Genomic DNA, 22,658 nt, shown 5'->3' with positions numbered 1-22,658 from the left:
TGGGGCAGTCCAAATACCACTTTTCGACAAGAGTTTATTTCACTAAAAATACCTACACACATAAAAAAAAAACATAATTAGTACAAAAATCGAACACTAACAATACAGACATTGAGGACAATTCAGACACAAAAATGTGTCTATCACTAGACCTAAAATATCTTCAAAATCAAAATTGTAACAAAAAATTTCAACCAGGTCAACAAAGTTCGGTTGTATTATATGAAGAACATGTAACCGAACTTTCTGCAAATGCAGTTTGGTTAATAAATCCAAAATCACAGGCAACCGAACCAGAGCTTTCATGGAGTTTTTGTTTGTTTGGCTAGCTGATGAAAAATCAAATGTAACCGAACTACTATGCTCGAGTTTACAGAGTTTTGTTCGGTTCAGTCGACTCGACCAAGTTGTAACCTAACTTTAAGCAACAAAATTTGATAGGTTCGCAAAATCTCTACGAACCAGTCATTCAACCGAACCCTTAGTTTTTCCATGCACTTAAGATCTATAGGTTCGGCATGATCGCAACGTTTATAAAACATTGCCGAACTCTTCGTTCGGTTAGCAGAAAAAATTGCGAGTTAACCGAACTCATTATATAGGTTTTCAGAGTACAGTTCGGTTAGGATTTTTTTTTTTTTTTTTTTTTTTTTTTTTTTTTTTTTTTTGCGATTAAACCGAACTCAACATTTGGCTATACAGAGAAGAGTTCGGTTTTGAATTTTTTTTGCGACTCAACCGAACTCAGGTGTTCGATTAGGCAAAAAAAAAAAAATCTTCGCCGAAGTGTTCTTCATGTTCTTCATTTTTAAAAGTTCGGTTGTAAAACTAGGGTTTTTTTCAAAATTATGCTAACCGAACTTACTACTGTGACCTCCATTTATGAATTAGAAGTAATGGGTTTGTGGGAAAATACTTATGGACAAGTTTGTTTATAAAAGATTGATTAATCGACGACGATGAAAATTTGATGATTTTGATTACATTTGTATATGATCAGGTTTAGATGATCAAAAATTGATGAAGAAGAGAAGAAGAAAAATTATAGAATAGAGGAAGAAGAAGTTGTAGATTAGTTATAATTTTAATTAGTTAAAAGGGTAAACTAGTCATCTCCACCTTTTAGGATACCCCTTAAAATTATAGGCAAGGTGGCCTAATCAAATCATGGTCCAAAAAAAAAAAACAGTTGTGCTTGTGCCCAAAAAATCGTTCTATAATATGGTAACATTTCATTTCTACACTAGCCGCCGGTGTCGGCTTCTCCACAACGACATAAATCTGGATGGTTACCGATCAACAGTCATAATCAGAAACAAGCTAACCATGAATTTATTAATTAGATTTCTAAACCTTGATTACATGGTATATTGTACTAAATCAAAATTTTCATCATCTCACTCACATATCAATACTTCTACTCCACTAATATTAGACTAAAGTACTAGTAACTTCGACATAATTTAAAAATCTTCGACATAACCTTATTAAGCAAGCAATTACTTGAATCAAAAACTATCTAAGGTCCCCGGACGTGTTGAATTTGTCGAAAGTGGTTCTGTGCCGAAACCAAGCAATTTTGGTGTGAACAATCCGCACCGGCGCCCTCATTTTTGTAGTCTACTTCTTGATCATCAAATGAAAGTTGAAGATAATTCTCTTGAGAAATTAGAGTAAGAAAACCCATCACACATCTTAACATTGGAAAAAATCTACACAACAGATCAACACAATTTTTCCCCTCCATAGAATCAACTAGTATTCTAGACAATTAGAGTGTACCAGTAGCAAGATCAAAAAACACTGATCTTCTTCAAGGTTCTCGGGCATGGACTAATTTATACTGAAGATTGACTTGCTCCTCAAGGAGTTTACTCTAACTTTCAAAGTCTGATTTTTGAGGTTGGATCCAGGAACATATAGACGTTGTTGTCTAGCTCTAGCATTCCACCAAGTGTAATGTTTTTGGCTTCACTGACCCTGGATGGATTTTGTCTTCTATTAACTTGTCTCAGCAACTCATACTGACCCTAAGGCACTGAATTATTTGATTTTTTTTTTAACTGGTGGTATCTTTTCTGTACTAAATAATACGCACCAGTTATCCTTCCTTTACAGCTGCATTACACTTTATGCTGATATACTCGTGTACAAAGGGTAACGTTGATGCTCGTCTTTTTGAAGGATCGTATTCTTTGAATATTACTAGTCTTTAAGTTTTTTCCACAACAGGCACTTTCTGTGCAAGTAAGGTGCGAGTGTAGTCAAAATGTGGAATCAAGTAGTAAGAGTGCGGAATTGGAATTACTTTTGGATAGGAAAATTCTGATTATTACAGAAGGACTTAAGTACTTAACAGTATGCATTTGCGTAATCAGATTAAGATTAATCGTTAACGAGAACTTATGTTTATCAAATTTTTCTCACCTGTGATGATGCACATCAACGACTAGTTTCAGAAACCAAAGAAAATAAAACCTAATAACCCTATTAACAATAATACATACAAACCTGGACACCAGAATGAGATGTACGTGTTTTGTCTTTAAACATTTTTGTACTAAATTTTAACTATGTTTCACAAAGAGAGTAGTTTAACATATGGTTTCTACACATACTTGACCAAATAATCTAGAAATGCAATGATATACACAATTTAGAAACTCACCAGATCAAAATTATGAGAGAGATATGATGTGTCAGTCTGCTTGCGCCAACTTGAAGTTTCGTTGCAAAATCGAGGCTTAGAGAGAAAATAGGATCTGACAGTACCTGCTGCTCTTTGTAACTATGCTTAATGTGAATCAAACACTCGTCCAGGGAACCCAAAGTAGTCGAAATATGGAGGTAAAGAGGGAAAATGATCCTAACTTGAGCATTTTAGCTCTTGATAGATTGAAGGTTTTAGACTAATCTAATTAATGGAAAGCTCCAATTGGCGTGGAGATCATGACCAGCCTAGTAGAACTACCGGCCCCTGAAGAGTCTTTATCTGGTGCAGCCAGTAAGTTGCTTTAAAACTGACCCTGACCCCTGTCAAAATTATCCGTAGTGTCAGTGTGCCACCACTGAATCAGAATAGTTCACTCATTTGGCTTCAGACCTCAATCTTTGCTCACCAATAACCTCTGCAAGAACACCTCCCATTCTTGAAATGATGAAATCGATTAGAATCTCTCAGTACAATCTCCTTTCCAACCATCTTTGACATGAACTTAGCCATCTCATGACAGTCACCACACACTCTTAGATTTTTCGTTACCCGTACAGCTTTACCTGGAGGCAGATTCAAAATTCCAAAAGCCATGGCCAACTTCTCACTGTGACCACAAAGAGCATCTTCCTTCTCCGTATCACCTGCATTAACCAAAGCATATCTCTTCTTCGGAAGACACCCTTCTTCTTTCATTTTCATTGCAACACTTTCCAAGAACGACTCAATCTTTCTATATTGTGGGTTTGATCTGTCTCGTGCAACAAAAAGGTGAAATTTATTCTTTATCTCAATCCAGCTACAACCAGGGCTCTTTCTCAAACCACTACGACCAATTCTCTCTCTTATTCTTTTTACCTCCTCCCACTTCTCTGCCTCAGCATATATATTAGCTAGAAGTACATAATAACCAGTATTCTCTGGTTCAAGCTCAAAGACTTTCTCGGCCACTACCTCTGCAAGCTCCACATTTCGATGAATTCTACAACCACAAAGTAATGCCCCCCATACAGTGGAATCTGCGTGAATAGGCATTGCCTGAATAAACTTGTAAGCCTTGGTTAAACGCCCACCACGAGAAAGAAGATCCACCACACATGCATAATGCTCCAACTTAGGCTCAATTTTGCACTCAATTCTCATAATGTTAAAGAATCTCCATCCTTCGTCTAGTAATCCTGAATGGCTACAAGCATACAGTATAGCAATGAACGAGATCGCATCAGGACTAATTTCTGCTTCTCGCATCTCATTGAATATAGCAATAGCTTCTCTTCCATAACCATGCATGCCATAAGCCGCAATCACCACTGTCCATGAGACCAAATCCTTTTTAGGTATCCTATCAAAGAGAAAACGTGCAACTGATAGCGCTCCACACTTTGCATACATGTCAACTAGGGCATTGGTTACATAACGATCTGTGATAAACCCATTTCTCAGTACATAGGCATGGATTTCTCGGCCTCTTTCAAGAGCTGATAAGCTTGAACAGGCAGGAAGGATACAAGAGAAAGACACAGCATTTGGATCAAACTGGCTTTGCATTTTCATGAAAAGATCGAACGCTTCATTAGGAAGACCATTCTTCGAATAACCACCAATCATGGTATTCCATGATATTGAATCCCTTTCTACCATCTGATCAAAAATTAGTCGAGCCTCTGTCATATTTCCACATTTTGCATACATATCCACGAGAGCATTAACAACAAAAAGATTAGTTTGCAGGTCATTTCTCACTATATAATCATGAATATCCTTACCACTTTCCACTGATCCATTACGTGCACAAGTATGAAGGATGCTTGTAATAGTAAACAGATCAGGCTTAATACCTTCCACTTCCATTTCACGAAATAATCCAATTGCCATATCAAATTTCTCTTTTCGGGCAAATCCAGTAATCATCGACGTCCACGACACAACACTTTTCTTACTCATCTTCTCAAAAACACACACAGCAGAATCCAAATCTCCACATTTCGCATACATGTCTAGTAAACAATTTTCAAGAGTTATCTCTTTGGAGAAATGATGGGACTTTACTGCATAACCATGAAGAGATGTCCCAATTAAAAGATTACCCATTTCGGCACAAGCAGGAAGAACACTAACCATGGTAGCTAAATCTACATTAACTCCTTCAGCCATCATTTCACTAAAAATCTCAAGTCCTTCCTTAGCAAGATCATTAGACACATACCCATTGAGAATTGAATTCCACGATATAACATCTCTATCAACCAATTCATCAAACACCTTACGCGCGTTCTGAATTTTCTTACACTTGGAATAAAAAGCAATTAAAGAATTCCCAACAGTATTATGAGAACCATACCCCAATTTCAATAAAGAACCATGAGCTTCTTGTCCTTGTACCAAACTTCCCAAAGCACCAAAACACTTGAAAACACAAGAAAAAGTATAAGAATCTGGTTCAACTTCCATCTCCTTCATCTTTCTATACAGAAATAGAGTTTCTTTAAAATTTCCAATTTTTGCATACTCATTCATAACTAAATTCCAAATGAACACTTTGTCTTTTGTCATATCATCAAAAACCATCCTACCTTGTTTCAAATCACCACAGTGTAAGTACATGAAAACTAGTTTTGTACCCAAAATGCCATCTATTACAAACCCAGATAAGTTAATCATGGAATGAACTTTCTTACCATCTTTTAATGATTTCTGTTCTGCACAAAGTTGCAGGACTACACAGAATGTCTTCAGCTCAATGTGAGATACTGGAGTATCACATAGCAAATTCATGGCATTTTTAAGGTCACCCACTTCACATAATCTTACAATTTCTGTATTGCAATTGACTTTATCTTGTTTAATGAGCACTGTGGAAGAAGCTCCAAGGGAAGCTGAAGCAGTATAATTCGATGATAAGAGATAGATTTTTGAGAAGGGTTTGAACCGGAAGTAACCATGTTGTGGAAGAGTTTTTCTCTGGCTCCGATGAGGTGAAGAGAACCAGAAGTTTGCTGTTGATGTTGTTGCCATGAGTGACATAGTGAGAACTGGAGAAGTGAACTTCAGTTTCCAGTTTCCACCCACTGTTCTAATATGGGCCACCTCCCACGCGACTCACTACTGGGTCCCGTTTTTATGAGGGACGGCCGGACGGGTGAGCGAGTCTAAATAGAAAAATAATTGACAAACCGGGAATTGGAAAATATAGGGCTACAGAGGAAAATTTGGGAGGAAATTCATTTGCAGAGCAACTGAAGAGAGAAGTAGATCATAATTTTGTTATCCAGCTGTTGATTGGCTGTGAAGATCTAGACTTTACGAATTTTCGGATGGCTCCGGTTGGTCCAAGATCTGGAGATGCAATTTTCGCTAATGTTGAACGTGTGGTAAGTAAATTGATTATCTTCTTCTACTATTTGATTCTATTTATGTTATGTTTCTGAAGTTCTTGTGTTTAATCTGAGTTTAGAATGCGGAGTTGTTTAGCTTAACTTATGGAGCAATGGTAAGACAACTGCTTACCGATTTAGAAGAGGTAGAGGAAGTTAACAAACAGCTTGATCAGATGTAAGTCATGTTTTATCACCTTATGCTTTAACCAATTGAAGACTACACTATCTATCAAAATTTGACTTCTGCTATATAACAAGGAAATTCAGTTTCCTAAATAATTATCATGTCCAACACTAATAGACATTCAGCTGACTCTTGCACATGTTAATGTTAGCTGTGGTGTGTACATCTGGTGTGGATTCACTGTGTATCAACATGATATTTAGTTAAAGGCTAAATGTCTTGCATATAAAGTGCAATGTCTTTAGAGTTAAGCTTGGGGTTTCTTTTAGAATGTTAATCAGAATGCCTACCTTACTTAGGTTCTTTCCAAAGCATTTCCACGCAGCTTTGAAAGTGTCTTGTTTGTGTGTCGGCATTGCAATTTTTTATATGTCAGAACTGTATTTGAGTCATTTCTGTGTCCTATATATGCAGGGGTTATAATATTGGAATTCGACTAATTGACGAGTTTCTTGCAAAATCCAATGTTTCTAGCTGTGCTGACTTCAAGGAATCTGCTGATGTAATTGCAAAGGTCTGTTCAATCTATTACTTTAAGGCATCACACGACTATAGATTGGATGAACATTAGGTTATATGTAACCGGCACGAGTTTTGTTGAAATCTTGCTCTAGGGTGTTTTATATTTATATGATGCCTGTCATTTTAGCATCAATGCTATCGAGTTACCAGCCTGGCAAACTCTCTAAGTTAGCTCCAGTATACCCTGTGGTTTGGTGACTAAACATGCTTTCTCTGTTCCAGAACTATGTAAGCTCCATCACTATCTACCATTTCGTTAATGCATTATCAACAAATCCTCTCCATTTAATAGGTCATTAGCCACTCTATTGCTTTTTAAATAGTCTGTTTGATGGCAGCATTATAGCAACACTTATGTACTTTCCTCCAGCATCGGGTCCTGGTTAGGTTGTGTCGTGATGGATTTGTGAACATTTTTCAGATGAGATTTAAAGTCATGTTTTACTTCAAAATGGATTGAGAATGAAGCAAGCTGTTTTGTCGTGACTCACACTCTCTTATTAGATTCTGTGTGAGAGATCAAAGTTTCTGCAAAAATTTGCTGAAAATCTTGTGGTTTGTTGTTCTTCACTACAAAAACTTGTTACAAATTCTGAAATACTTGCATGCAGGTTGGTTTTAAAATGTTCTTAGGGGTCACTGCAACTGTGGCCAATTGGGATGCTGATGGAACAAGTTGCAGTCTCATCCTGGAGGATAACCCCCTGGTAGACTTTGTTGAGCTTCCTGATACATGCCAAGGTCTATATTATTGCAATGTCCTTAGCGGAGTCATCAGAGGAGCTTTAGAGATGGTATCTTTCTTACAGAATCTTTCTTACATTAAATGTTTTTGGCCTTACTATGTTTGAAGCATTGAATTTTTATGATAGCAGAGAGTATATATGGTTTCTTCAGCGATCTCAGCAATCTAAATGTTTGCTTTTTGGAAACTGGTCTTGTTTTTTTTAGCAGTTAGGTTTCATAAATACTTTTATGTAATTAAAATATTTGTCTGTCGCTGTCAGGTGTCAATGAAGACTGAAGTCACATGGGTTCGTGATATGTTGCGTGGAGATGATGCATACGAGTTACGAGTGAAGCTTCTGAAGCAAGTTCCTGAAGAGTACCCGTACAAAGATGATGAGTAACTTCTGACGGTATGCATTAGTAATTTCATTTTCTTGTGCAATGTTAAAAAAAAAATGTCTCCAAATCATCAGAAGTTTTTATACTTTTGCTCTTTGCTCGTAATACACAAACAAGCTCTCTTAGAAACCTTACTAGAATTGTGGTTTTTGGGTGTTTAACGTCCTACTTTAGTAGCAAACATCAATTGTTTCTGTGTCTTTAAAGTCCATTTGTTTCACTAGATTTACTGTGTAGGATTGAACCAGATCAGTTGATAAAAGTTCTTGCTATTGCTGAAATTTGCTCTTTTATTTAACTAGACCAATCAATAAAATAGCCATGGACAATTGATACTGTCACTAAAAACCCTTTCCATCCATTCTTACCACATAATATCTTTTTGTTAGTCGAAGTTTGTTTTTACATCCTGAAAACATCTCTCATTTAGTAGAGACCCTGGAAAGAGTTACAGAACGAGAAATACCCTGCAACTTGGACTCTCACTAATAACACTACCTACCAGTCGCAATTCCACTTGGATTAGGAAACTGTTGAATATATCTCGAAGGCTGTTTCTTTAGCTCAGTTTGCTCTCACCAAAGACATATCTCGAAGGCTGCAGGAAAATGACCATTCTCCCCTATGGGCACACCCCCAATTCCCACATACCAGCTTACTCGAAATAGTGAGCAAAGACTTGTGTATACAAAATGTCCCATAACTCCGGCGAGTCAACAATTTCCCTTAGTTTCAGCTCCTTATTTTGTTGAAGATTCGCGACATGATATGCAGCTTCGTTTCTTTCCCTATCCCTAGTACACACCACGAACCAACCAAGACCACAACTTTCAAGGATGGAGATATCCGAGAAAATATCTTTGGTGAGTTCAAAAGCCTGTTCATGGTCTTTTTGGTCTTGTGTAAACATAAACCGTTTCGAACAAGCTTTGCAACGAATTGTGACAGTTTCCCAATTGCCACTACAGATACACATATCTTTGCGCTTCCAATTTTGCATAACAAACTCACAAACACTAAAAGATTGGCAGTAGAGATAAAAAGGAAAAGAATTATACTTCTTCGCAAGTTTTATCCCTAAAGCAACCCCTTCCAACTGTAGATAAACTGGTGAGACACAGTTCCCTTTAGGAATCACCTTCGACCTAGCAACTATTGGTCTACCATCACAGTCATGTAAAATAGCTCCACAACCAGAATCTCTATCGTCATTATATAAACCATCTGTATAAATTTCATAAACTTGTTTACTAGCTTTCACTTGGGATATAACAGCATCATCTCTCAGTCCCCATATACTCAAACATATATCCATCCAATGCCGTTTTTTTGGAACCTTGATTATTTCATCATCACTATCTGCGTCACTATCTTCAGAACTATCTTGACTGTTAAAACATTAAAAGGTAATCAATAGAGAGGAGTGGAAAACAAACTTTTCAAAGCAAACAATATTCTGAAGGAGGCAGGGTTTATTTTGTTAGTCGCAGTAATTAACAGACCATGGATTGATGACGCTTTCTATAAGTTTATTCACTTTCTGATCAAAATCAGGGCTGTTAGGATCTAACTCTTTCCTACTAGGTTTATATATGATATCCTGCAAAAAAGTTGTTGCAAAAGTATAAGAATCAAAACAAATTCCAAACTGGTAGCCAGAACAGCATCAACTTCAAACAAGGTCATATTATGGAAGAGAACTTACAGGATGACTGCTGGCATGTACTGATTTGAACACGCGCTCCTCCTCCTCCTCCTCTGCTGCAAAAAAGTTGTTGCAAAAGTATAAGAATCAAAACAAATTCCAAACTGGTAGCCAGAACAGCATCAACTTCAAACAAGGTCATATTATGGAAGAGAACTTACAGGATGACTGCTGGCATGTACTGATTTGAACACGCGCTCCTCCTCCTCCTCCTCTGCTGCAAAAAAGTTGTTGCAAAAGTATAAGAATCAAAACAAATTCCAAACTGGTAGCCAGAACAGCATCAACTTCAAACAAGGTCATATTATGGAAGAGAACTTACAGGATGACTGCTGGCATGTACTGATTTGAACACGCGCTCCTCCTCCTCCTCCTCTGCTGCAAAAAAGTTGTTGCAAAAGTATAAGAATCAAAACAAATTCCAAACTGGTAGCCAGAACAGCATCAACTTCAAACAAGGTCATATTATGGAAGAGAACTTACAGGATGACTGCTGGCATGTACTGATTTGAACACGCGCTCCTCCTCCTCCTCCTCTGCTGCAAAAAAGTTGTTGCAAAAGTATAAGAATCAAAACAAATTCCAAACTGGTAGCCAGAACAGCATCAACTTCAAACAAGGTCATATTATGGAAGAGAACTTACAGGATGACTGCTGGCATGTACTGATTTGAACACGCGCTTAAAGCTCTTCTTCTTCTTCTTCTTCTTCTTCTTCTTCTTCTTCTTCTTCTTCTTCTTCTTCTTCTTCTTCTTCTTCTTCTTCTTCTTCTTCTTCTTCTTCTTCTTCTTCTTCTTCTTCTTCTTCTTCTTCTTCTTCTTCTTCTTCTTCTTCTTCTTCTTCTTCTTCTTCTTCTTCTTCTTCTTCTTCTTCTTCTTCTTCTTCTTCTTCTTCTTCTTCTTCTTCTTCTTCTTCTTCTTCTTCTTCTTCTTCTTCTTCTTCTTCTTCTTCTTCTTCTTCTTCTTCTTCTTCTTGCACTTGGAAAGAAAAACAGATGATAAAAGTAAGCTTGATTTTTGTAGTCTATTGTTGTTACTGTTGATAATTGATCCGCTCATCTTAAAACAAAAGAAAAAATCACACAACAGCAATAAATTTGATAATTGAGCATTAAACAGTAGTGGTGTCGGGTTATACAAGCTTACGTTCAGTGGTGGCGCAACTTCTTCAGTTGTTCCCGCTAATAATTCCATTATAGCAGTTGAATCTTGTAATGTTCTCGCGCACACACAAAGTGCTGTCATACATATATATTATGTATTAATGTACCCCTAAAACAATATGCACGAGTAAGGAAACCTTGTAGGTTTCCTAATATTACAAGGTTTCCTAGTATTACGGAGGAAAAAAACGGTTTAGTCCAAAAACGCTTCAAAAAGTACAGATTAGTCTATCCTGAGTTAACTAAGTACAATTCAGTCCAAAAGTTATTTAAAATATGAAAAATACACATATAATCTTAGTGATTACAATTTAGTCAAAATATTTACAGTTTAGTCCAAAATGATTCATGATGATGTCAACAATTTTAAATAATAATTTATCTTTTTTAAAACAATTTATCTTTCAAACCATTTGTCCAAAATTCGCAAACTTTACATATTCGAAAAGCTCTTTCCGAGAGCTACAAAAAGAATACCCATATGACTATATAATTCTCATTTTTTAAAAATCACAGTTTACATTGGTATACAAACATGTACATATTAGTGTCAAAACAAACATGTACACATTTACAAAAATCCTGAAAATCGAAAGACAAGACAAGGTGCACCGGTTTGTATACCACATACAACTTGAATCGTCCATCTAAGCACCATTAACGCTATCCATAATAAATAACATAGAAACTCAAATGCATTTGAACCATCAACCTTCACGAACCTTTTGATAGGCTTAGATGCTCTACCATTTTGAGCTTATGAGTCCCTAAAAATAAATAATAGAAAGAATCAACATGTGCACAATAACAACTAACATGTGTACCAAAAACATGTATACTCATGTGTACAAGTCAATATCCAAGTACATTATCGACCAACATGTGTTCAACTATGTGTGCATTAACAAATACAATGTACAATAATATACAGATTATTTTGCTAGATATCATATGAAACAAAAGTAAATGAAGATGGTTTATCCCAAAATAAACTTTTTGCAGACGTTGTCCAGCCCCCTTTGAATCTAATAATCTATTTCAGGCACTCATGATTCTAACAAAGTGCTTACTTGGACAAGTCTTGTTGCCTTGTATGTAGTATTCAAATAAGTATTGTGCATAGCTAACAGTTTAGAAAGCCATACCTGCCACTATTTATAAATCTGACATAAATATGTGGTTTGTCCTTCTTGTGACATGAGGGCAACTTTAGGTGCACTGATGTCAAACAGAATACACGTGATTTTTCATAAATCACGTGTATAAATATGTACACCCCTAAAAAACATGCATAAATCGATTACAAATAACCGGACACAAACCTACATTTTCATAGAAATTACATAGGAGCACCAATATATATACCCCAAAACATGCATAAAGTCGATCATTCATACCAACATGCAGACCTATTTTTCAATGAAAAATACACTGGTGCATCAATATGTACACCCCTACAAACACCTACAAACAAACCTATTGCATGAGATTTACACCAATGCACCTGTATGTACACATCTTACGCCATACATGCCAAATGCGTTTAACTAAGCCATTCGAGGTTTGTGAGTCCTTAAATTTCGTATATATAAAAAATTTGTATGCATAACAAAGGACAAACAAGCAAGCTACACCGGTAAATTGGTAAACACGAAGGCTGTACTGGTAAAGTTCAACTAAGAAACCTAATTAACACAATCATGTTATCAGCTGAGACAACATTAAGATAAGCATCAAAAAGGGAACCAAGTGTACCTTGCACCGTGTTGCATCATCCTGGGCTGCAAGCATAACAATATAAGGTGATGTCATTTGCTAAGGAAAATATGCTCACAACCATTTTTACCGTCTTCAACCCATCCTCTTAGTTAAACAGTGAGGAAACTCATCCTCCGAGCTTATCCAATTCCTGTAAATAAGATCAGACGAATTACATTAAAATGAAATGCAAGTTAAGAAGAGATGTTATATAGAAGATCAAATGCACATGCACAAACCAGGTATGAACCAACTTCAATGTCAGGCAGAGCGACTTAAAATCAACATTTGTACAATTACGTACACATTAAGAATGAACAGGTGTACAACTATGTACACACTAAAAATCAACATGTGTACAATTATGTACACATTAACGATCAATGGGTTCGAACTGTATGTCTTGCATAATATCATGTTATGCATGCTACACAAAATCTTCAACCAAATAAACAAATAGTAATAAGGAAAACAAAAGAATGCACCTTCTTTGTGAACAATTCCTCAAGATTTGCCATGCTTACCATCCTTGAATCTTATAAGGAACCAAAACAATGTTAGAGAATAAGCTTGAGAAAATGAACTTTTTCTTTATATGGAACCTTATAAAGATTGATCTTTGTGATTTGAAAGGGAACACCAGACAGAAGAGGATTCTCCACTCCAAATGCTCCATCATTTCATCTCAGCTCCTTTAGCACATTGTCCTGTCTGAACGTTTCTTTAGTGTAACATCGTCGTTCTGCAATTCAAATTGACTCCAGAGAATGTTAAGACTTGTTCTGCCGAGGAGAAAAGAGCAAAATACAACAATGAAACCATAATATGCATATCACATAACCACCAAATATTAAGCAGAAGACTCACCAAGGCAGCATTTACCAAGGTGGCAAAACTAGACGAAAGTTGAAATGATACCAATAACTATAAAAAAAAACATAAAACACTAGAAAGTATTGGAATTAAGAAATTAAGGCAAAGCATCAGAGTCATGGAAGTATAAAGAACAACATCTCCATAAAAGGATTTATTTCATATCTAAAAATCAACAAGTGTACAATTATGTACACACTAACAAAAAAAACATGTGTACAACCATGTACACATGTGTATCCAAAACATGTATACCCCAATGATCGTATCTGCAAGCTTAGAAGACCAAATAAAATAATTCCATGGGGTCCAATACGATGTATCCTGCAGCTTATGCAAGGAGAGCAGTGGATATCTAGATATACTAAAACAAACAAACAAAAAGGCGTTTGAATCAAATAACTAAGTTTCATGTTTCTAAATTGGAAAACCATGTGAAGCAGCATATGACCCTAGGCGTCATGTTAGAGGTAGTAGCTACTTACTGTCCAACTTTCGTGTCTTTGTTTTCTTTCTTCGAAAGCAGAACCAAAAGGCGATGGTGAAAAGTACTAGGATAACAGAAGGAATGACTATATTAACAACTAGTATGTATGAATTTCTATTTACTGCAGAAATACGATCAGTAAGATTAGAAATTCAAATTCCTGTTATTACTCTAAAATGAATTGAAAATGGACCGATTGAATATAGTTTATTTTTGATATAAATAAATATTCAATTTAACTAGTGCAGAGTTCTATTCGATTGAAATGATCGTATTTACGAACATCACATGATTAAGAGTAGTACTTACAACTAGCAGAAAGAGACCGTGAAGGTGGAGACGGAAGAACCATAAATTCGACAAAAGGTTTTATATTGTATCTAAAAATGAACAGGTGTACAATTATGTACACATTAACAAACAACATGTGTACAACCATGTACACTTGTGTATCCAAAACATGTACACCCAAATGATCGTATATGCAAGCTTAAAAGACCAAATAAAATAATTATGTGGGGCCCAACACAATGTATCTTGCCGCTTATCCAAGGAGGACAGTGGATATCTAGATATGTAAAGTGCAAAATCCACCACATTCTGACTGCAAGAAAACTAGCATTACTTAATCATATGATAATTTTCAAAAAGTATCTCACTAATTAATCCCCTCCTTGATTAAGCACTATATGTGAATGTACTACTAGACAGTACCAAGAGGACATTCAAAAGAGAAAAAAGAGGTGGTAGAATGACAAACCAAATAAGAATAAAAAAAATTTACAACGTTAAAGGATGGAAACAGAAATATTTCATGCATTTCAGACGAACTAAGCATTTCAGAATGAACATTATCATATTATAGTCCAAGAAGCAATTTGATATCCCACACAATCTAACCGGAGAAAAACATAATACATACATTTCAAATAGCTTATTCATTTTAGACTTTAACATAAACATAGTCTTCCACAAGAACAATACAACAGTGGAAGCAAGATATACTAACATGAGGCAGAAATGGCAAATCTAAAATTTTATTGGAATGCTAGGCGTCTTGCTTGTGAGAAAGCAAGAACTAAGATGGAATCTTTAGATATCTATTGTTACGCCTGGTATTCTTTTGGAAGGAAAAAAAAGTCTCAAGCACAGTCAGCTGAGTCACTATATTTTATCTAATTCAAACCAAAATGCAAAGAAAACACGAGTACTTAATTACATATGGATGAAGATCATATAGACCTGACGAAAGTTGTAAGAAAACATGGAAGATAAGGCCTCTACACCAGCTGGATTTTACATGATGTAATTTAATTACAAGCTAAACCAAACTTGACCCTGTTTCATAAAAACAAGCAATTAGTCCTCACTAATGAAATTAACTGTAGGAATTAATGCAAAAAGCAGTGGAGGATTCACATATGTAGTCTTACCATTTATAGATGTAATTTACACTTAATGACCAAAAGAAAGATTAAACATCATTAGTAATTTCCACTACCACGTCATACAGAAGTTGAGTGGAATATACCTTGGAGTAGTGATCACCATCATTATTCCTCACTTTTATATCACTATCATCAACTTATGGAAACATTTAAGGCTTATAAGCTTAGTTAGATGAGGTGAGGGGGAAAAGAGAAAAAACATTTCCCTAAACAAACAGTTCCCTCTCATATAAATTGGAAGGAAATGAAAATATGCTTGCTAAATACTAACAAATTATGCTCTTGTTTGAGTCTAAATTATCAGCTCACAGCTACAGATGAACACTACTTATTTAAGTTCACCTGATAAAAATAATGATCATAAGTCAAATCATTTTTACTTGAAAGATGAAATATATATCCACCATGAGCCAATTATAAATTTGATTTAATGATCAAAAGAGTATAATTAACCAATTCACAAGCTACATATAAATTAAAGAAATAAGGATGTAATTCATACAAGAAATGCACTATTCTATCATGCTTATTATCGAACACTTCATGTGAAAAATTTAGTGCCTGCTCAATACTCACACAATCAGCACAAACAACACTCACTATATTCCAAATTTCAAACTAAGAACATTTCTACCAAGGATCTTATCAATAGACATATTAGTTAGCCATAAACATTTCAAACATTCCTTTCAGAAATCAATAAATTTAATGGTTACGATCGAAATAAAAGATTGAGAAGGGATATAACTTATCTTTATAATCATTTTTATTGACGGATCTTAAAGATTCGATTGCTTTTGGTGATTTCATCGATCTTCCACATGAATTTCAAACTAATTCTTCAACAACAAATGTAGGGATTGAATATTTTTGAACCAATTGGTAATTGATATATACTCAGATTTTGGTTATGAAGATGGAGATAGAGATTGAACGGAGTTCGGTTATCTTAAACTCGAATTTACAAATTGTAGATCTAAACTCCTCTGGTTCATATGGGTTTGGATTTGTTTTTATTTTTCTCTCTCGGCAAAGAGTCGGATTTGAGAAGAGTGATGAAATGAATAAGGAATAACTTACGACTCCGGGTTTTCAAAGCAAGGTCATTTTTGTCATCTATTTTTGTAAGATTTGGACCGAATCGTTAAAAAAGGACTAACTCGTCGTAAATTTGGTAAAAAAAGGATCTCCCAGTATGAGGATTTAGGTGACAGGACTAGACTGTCTAAAGCTCAATATAAATGGGATTAGATGTTAATTTATACTATTACGATCTTACAGTTGCACATGAGGGCATGACAGACTTATAGCTACAGGAAAACCAATACATAATATATACCGACAAAACTAGACATAAAAATCCAAGGTGACCAAACTTGTGGTATAAAAAATTCAACCATATTATTTTTAATAAATAAAAACCATTTGATTAAAAAGTGGCACAAAAACCCCATGTCAAATAATAATGAGTAAATTTAGTTTTTATTATTTTTAAAAAATCCAAACATACCCTTTTTATCTTCGTTTCTTCTTCTTCTTCTCTCTTTTCTTTTTTCTTCTTTCTTCCGCCTCCTTCTCCCCACCATCATCACCACCAGCAGCAACAAATAGCTCCGCAAAAACCAGAAGCAACACCTCTGTTACCACCATCATCAACACCTTTGTCTCCTCCGTCTCCTCCACGAACAGATCCGTCTCTTTTTCTTCTATTTTTATGTTCAGATCTATCACCTCCTCTTCGTTCCGCACCACCACTGAATCGACGACCATTTCCAAGACCACCATCACCTCCTCTTTAACTTCTTTAGGGTTTATTTATTCCTCCGTCGACACCATGTCACTGTAGAACTTAGGGTTCCAAATCACTTGAAATAGAAGAAGAAAAAGAGGAATTGGATGTCAGTAAAATAACAACAAATCAACATATTGTTTGGCGAATTAGGAATCTGGTGCTCATCTCTTCGTCCATTGATTCACTTCTTCAATAGTGGTTGTACAACCACAAACCATGACTTCAATCTGGTATTCATTTCTTACTTGATTTCATACGAGTTGTTGTTGAATTATAATTTTATATGAGTTTCTGTTGAATCCATTTGATTTTTTATTTTTAAATTGAGATAAAATTTTGGTCATCTTTGTTAAATCTGTCATTGGGTTTATATTTTTATGATGGTTTGAACCCGATTTTGGTTTTTTTTTTTTGGGTTGAATTGATTTTACATTCCAATGAATTTTAGATCTGAATTTGAAGTCATGATTGTTTCAGTTTGATTGGTTTGTTGTGTTTAATGATAATTTTAGCTCAAGCACTTACAAGAGATGATGTTTGGGATGTAAATATATACACCAACATAATAGTTCTCTGAAAGTGTTGGAAAAGGCAAATTAAAACACTCATGAGTAAATTTTTGTTGAAACCAATTTCGGTTTCATCTAATTTTGGTTAAAGCGATTTTGGTTTCATGTAATTTTATTTTAACTTTTATCGGTGAAACTAACTTTGTTTCATTTTTTTTATCTGCATCAAAAATATATTCCTTTGTCATTGTCTTGTGTAGCTTAATCAAAAGACTCATAAGTGATTTAGGTTTAAACGGGAATCCGTTTACATGGTTTATATACATGTTGTTTTTTTCCTTCTAATTCGCGATCTTGGTTGTGCAAAATTTATCTTTTTACATGTAATGGTTGAATACGTTGTATGAGGAAGCAAGTCAAGTTGCTAACGACGTTGTCCGAAATATAAGAACAGTGGCTTCCTTTAGGTGATGTCTTTGGATAACAAGAAATGTGAAAGTCCAGTTTGAGATGGTATAAGGCTTGGACTAATTTGTGGGATTGCATTTGATTAATGAGAGCTCGATTTGTGGAGCTTGGAAGGATGTAAATTTTTTTTTAAGGGTTCCCTCTATAGCTCTCAGAACCGTTCACTGAGATATTATTTATTATATAAAGTTCTTGGAACTATTAAGAACGGTACACATTTATTTAGTTATTCATTTCCACAGTTTGTGTTTCACATGGGAAGTTTATAATTGAAGTGGACCTAAAATTTTCACATTCTTTCTGTTTGGATTGTTGAGTACTTACATATCAAGTAGTACTACATGGCTGCAGGTTGCTTTCCACAAACAACAATGAATTGCCCAAGAAGCTTAATTGTTATACAATGTTTTCATAGAAACCTGGAAAAAAAAGTATCATCTGGACTACCTTTGAATTCTTCATCATATATTTAATATCTTTCTTTTTCTTATTTATTTTTGGTACAACCTATTTTGTCGACGAAACCAGTATTGTTGGAAAATTTATGGGATTGTTCTCATTGAAACTCAACTGTTTGTTGCTTTCATTTCGTCAATTTTTTGTCAAGCAATACTGACCGGTTTACTTTTTTTAGACGAAACCAATTATTGGTGGTACTATGATTTATGATGAAACAAGTTTTGGTGAAACCGGTTTTTGGTTTCGTCTAATGTTGTTTTATATTTTTGGACGAAACCATTGTTGTTGGTGATAAAATAATTTTGCATTTGAACAAGTTTTGGTTCCAAGATAGAATAAAATGAAATATATACACCATCACAATAGATATATTGTGTTGGAAAAGGAAAATTAAAACACTCAAGAGTAAATTTATGATGAAACCAATTTCGGTTTCATCTAATTTTAGTGAAATCGATGTTGGTTTCATCTAACTTTGTTTTAACTTTTATTGGTGAAACCAACTTTGTTGGTAATAAATATTTTTCTATTGAATCAAGAATTGGTTTCATCTGAATTTTTTTTATACACCATCACAATTTGATTTTTGCCTAGTTTATTTTGGTTTGGTTTCATCATTGAAGTTGTCTTGGTGAAATGACAATATGTGGAAAAATGATGAAACCTAATTAGGTTTCATCGTGTTTTATTCAGTTGTTGAAAATTGATCTCTATGAAACCAATCTTCGATGGTGAGACACAGGTGGATTGTTTTTTGTTGAAAGTAGTTTTAGTTGAGGAGGTAATGGTAGTGGTGGTCGTTTTGCTGGTGGTTGTGGCTTTCATCTTATTGTGTTTCTTTTATGATGAAACCAAATTTTGGTTTCACCTGATTTTTGCCTAGTTATATTCCGCTTGACTTGAAAGTCGGCGTGTTTGGTTTCATCATTGAAGTTTGTGTTGGTGAAATGACAATATGTGGAAAAATGATGAAACCAATTTCGGTTTCATCTAGTGTTGGTGAAACCAATTTTGGTTTCATCATTTTTCTGTTTGGTTTCATCATTTTTTCTCATTTTGTTGAATATTAATCAATGAAATTAATTGTTTGTGGTGGTGGCGGCTGGTTGGTGGTGGTGATCGGTGATAATGGTGGTGTTGCTCGCCGACGGTGGTGATCGTCGTCAATGGTGGTCTTTGGGGGTGGTCGTCGTCAACGGTGGTCTTTGGTGATGGTCGGTGGCGGCGGTGGTAGTTGGTGGTGGTGGTGGCGCGGTGGTGGTCGGCGGCGGTGGTGGTGGTCGGCGACGGCGACGGCGGTGGTGATGGCGGCGGAGGTGGTGGTCGACGACATTGGTGGGCGGTCGGCGGCGGCGGTGGTTGTTACGCGGCGGTGGTCAGTGGTGGTGTTGTTGCTGGTGGTTTGTTGTTGGTGGTGATAATATAATAAAATTTAAAGGCGGAGTTGATTTTTGTTTTTGTTGGGATGTTTTAAATACTAGAAGGGTAATATAGATAGTTTATGTTAAATGGGGTTTTTGTAAACAATTTGTTTTGGTGGAGTTTTTGTGCATGGATAGTGATACCTTTGGGGTTATAATTCGCGGCCCGTACCGATTAGAATGATAACAGGGTGTACCAATATACTTGGGGTGTACCAAATCTATATAGGAAACATCTTTTTCCTTTGAGATGGCCAAACAAATTGTTAACCCGTATTAGCATCCATGTTTTAAATCTCTATGCAGTGTACCAATATACTTGGGGGTGTACCAAATCTATATAGGAAACATCTTTTTCCTTTGAGATGGCCAACCAGATTGGTAACCCGTATTAGCATCCATGTTTTAAATTTGTATGCAGATTGATCCGAGGCAGCAAGCTACTTTTGATTTTTGAATAGCTCCTTCGTAGACAGCCCCAAGCCAGTCCTAAGTGTGGTTTAGCAAACGAAAACGATTTTTGAATAGCTCCTTGGTAGACAGCCCCGAGCCAGCTCCATATGTAGCATCCATGTGGATTAAAAATGAAGTTTATTTTAGTGTGGAGTGGTAAGACTATATGTACGACACACATGTTTGAATTTGATTTTTTTAACAACACCAAATTTGATAATAATGAAAAAAAATCTTAAAATAAAAATTTAATGTACTTATTTGTACTCATTACGTAAATAATTCAAAGAGCTTTCCAAATATACTAATTTGGCAAAAATCCAATGTGTATTTTGAAAGATATCTAAATGTTAAAACAAAAAAATTATAAGAAAAATAAATTTTATTGCTTAATGAGCTTTAAAATTCTGGTCTATGGCCAGAAGACCACAACCTACACTGTCAAAGTTTCCATATGTTATAAAAGCTAAGCCTTAATTTCCATATGTTTCAAAAGCTAAGCCTTTCTCTCTAGCAGATTTGGCAAGTGCATCAGCAACTTGATTATCATCTCTACTGACAAAGGAAAAAATACAAGAAGTAAAACTAGAGATTAAATGTTTTATCTCTTTTATTATGTTCCTATTCTCCCATTGTATGAGAAGAGTATTTTCTGTGATACTTTGAATAACAAGTTTTGCATCAGCTTCAATTTGTATCTTTCGGAGTTGCATGTCTTTTTCCCACGATAAAGCTTCACGAACTTCCATGCATTCTCCTGCTTCAGGACTCACTGTTCCATCTCTGTATGTTCCTTTGATTCCAGGGAAAGAACCTGTATGATCACGTAAAATAACACCCATACCAAGCTGGTTAGTGTTGTAATCAAAAGGTGCATCTACAACAAATTTAAACACATCTTCTAAAGGAGGTTTCCAATGTGAAGTTTTAATGGTATTATGGGTAGGAAAATTATGTTCAGTTGCATGCATATGAGATGATAAATGATAGTGTATCTTATGAACAGAATTGTATGGGTTAAGAGATACTAGCTTCCTTATGCACGACATCACATCTATCCTTCCAGATTATCCAGGCTCCAACCATGAGAGTGTTACGTTTTGTTCCGTTGAATTCTAGAATATTCTGGAATGGGTCAGAAACATTATTTGGGTGTTTCCCAAGTTATCTAGTTTCCTAGTTGAGTCGTTTATCTATTTTAGGTAGAAAACTAACCTAGGAAGTTCTTGTGGAACAAGTTTGTGTGATCTATAAAAGGACCCGTAGGGTTAGAGTTATAGATATCTTCTTCTTAGAGAAAAACAAACGCCTGTTTGTGAGAAAACAAAAGAGCAGCTAGGGTTCTTATTGTGGGAGAGCTTTGAGTGATTAGTTCTTGTGAGGAAAATCTGTGTAAGAGTTTTTTCAAGGAATTAGTGAAATCTTTTGTTTGTCGAATCGTTCTTGTTTCTTCTTAGTTTTCTATATTGTGTTTAATCGCTAGAACATCTTACTCGAGACGAACGTGTAGTAGTATTTCTATCTTAACGGAAATACCTATTGAATTCTACAGAGAGTATATAACCACTTGTCTTCACTATTATTATCAATGGAAGAGAACCAACTTATGACTCATTCAGACACATACTGACAGTTTTCTCTTACTGAATCTATATTGATATTAACACCCCTCCAGACTGCCCTTGCATGTCTGCATTCGAAAATAACTTTGTTAGAGCAATGCTCGGTCGAACTCGCAAGCGATGCTATCTCAAACTTGTTTGTCAAGTTTAGTTGATCAAAACTATAGTCTTGATTCTAGTCTACTTATAGGAGTTTCAAACTAGGATAGATTGTGCAGTTGAGCTTTAGACTTCACGACGCTTACAACTGAAGACGAAGATCTACTGAAAAACTCGGAGGAACTTCATCAACAAAAGGTATGTGGAGACTAAATCTTATCTATCACTCAGAAGTCTATTATATTTGATTTTATCTTCTATTGAGACAAAAGTCGTATAGTGATATAGACTTTCATATCATACACATTTGTTATTTCGAGCTGAGTATAAATCAGTTATCTATTTCTCGAAATATGTGTTGGTAGCATTTTTCTTTAGCTAAATTCATCATTATCCTTGACGAGTTTAGTTGGAAACAATTTATTTGTTGGAAACTAAAAAATAAGTCAAAAGATGATCATGTGAAAATTTCCTTGAA

At 35.4% G+C, this 22,658-nt stretch overlaps 2 protein-coding genes across 2 annotated transcripts; one reads left to right on the top strand and one right to left on the bottom strand.

Annotated features, from left to right (window-relative positions):
• Positions 1-1,306: 1,306 nt before the first annotated feature.
• Positions 1,307-5,788, bottom strand: LOC113356332 (pentatricopeptide repeat-containing protein DOT4, chloroplastic-like). Its single transcript, XM_026599442.1, has 2 exons — positions 2,669-5,788; positions 1,307-2,239 (listed from the first exon to the last, which is right to left on the bottom strand). The coding sequence occupies exon 1, from the start codon at positions 5,735-5,737 to the stop codon at positions 3,116-3,118; it is 2,622 nt and encodes an 873-aa protein (XP_026455227.1). The 5' UTR covers positions 5,738-5,788; the 3' UTR covers positions 1,307-2,239; positions 2,669-3,115.
• A 94-nt stretch (positions 5,789-5,882) lies between these two features.
• LOC113356334 (trafficking protein particle complex subunit 3-like) lies at positions 5,883-8,205 on the top strand. The gene is made up of 5 exons (XM_026599443.1): positions 5,883-6,084; positions 6,168-6,265; positions 6,689-6,788; positions 7,408-7,590; positions 7,804-8,205. Exons 1-5 carry the CDS (start codon positions 6,028-6,030, stop codon positions 7,924-7,926), a joined length of 561 nt encoding a protein of 186 aa, XP_026455228.1. The 5' UTR covers positions 5,883-6,027; the 3' UTR covers positions 7,927-8,205.
• Positions 8,206-22,658: the final 14,453 nt, after the last annotated feature.

Source organism: Papaver somniferum, chromosome 3 (assembly GCF_003573695.1).
Source record: "Papaver somniferum cultivar HN1 chromosome 3, ASM357369v1, whole genome shotgun sequence".
Taxonomy (NCBI): Eukaryota; Viridiplantae; Streptophyta; class Magnoliopsida; order Ranunculales; family Papaveraceae; genus Papaver; species Papaver somniferum.
Note: the sequence above shows the minus strand (reverse complement) of the source record. Positions and strands in the feature narration are given on the sequence as shown.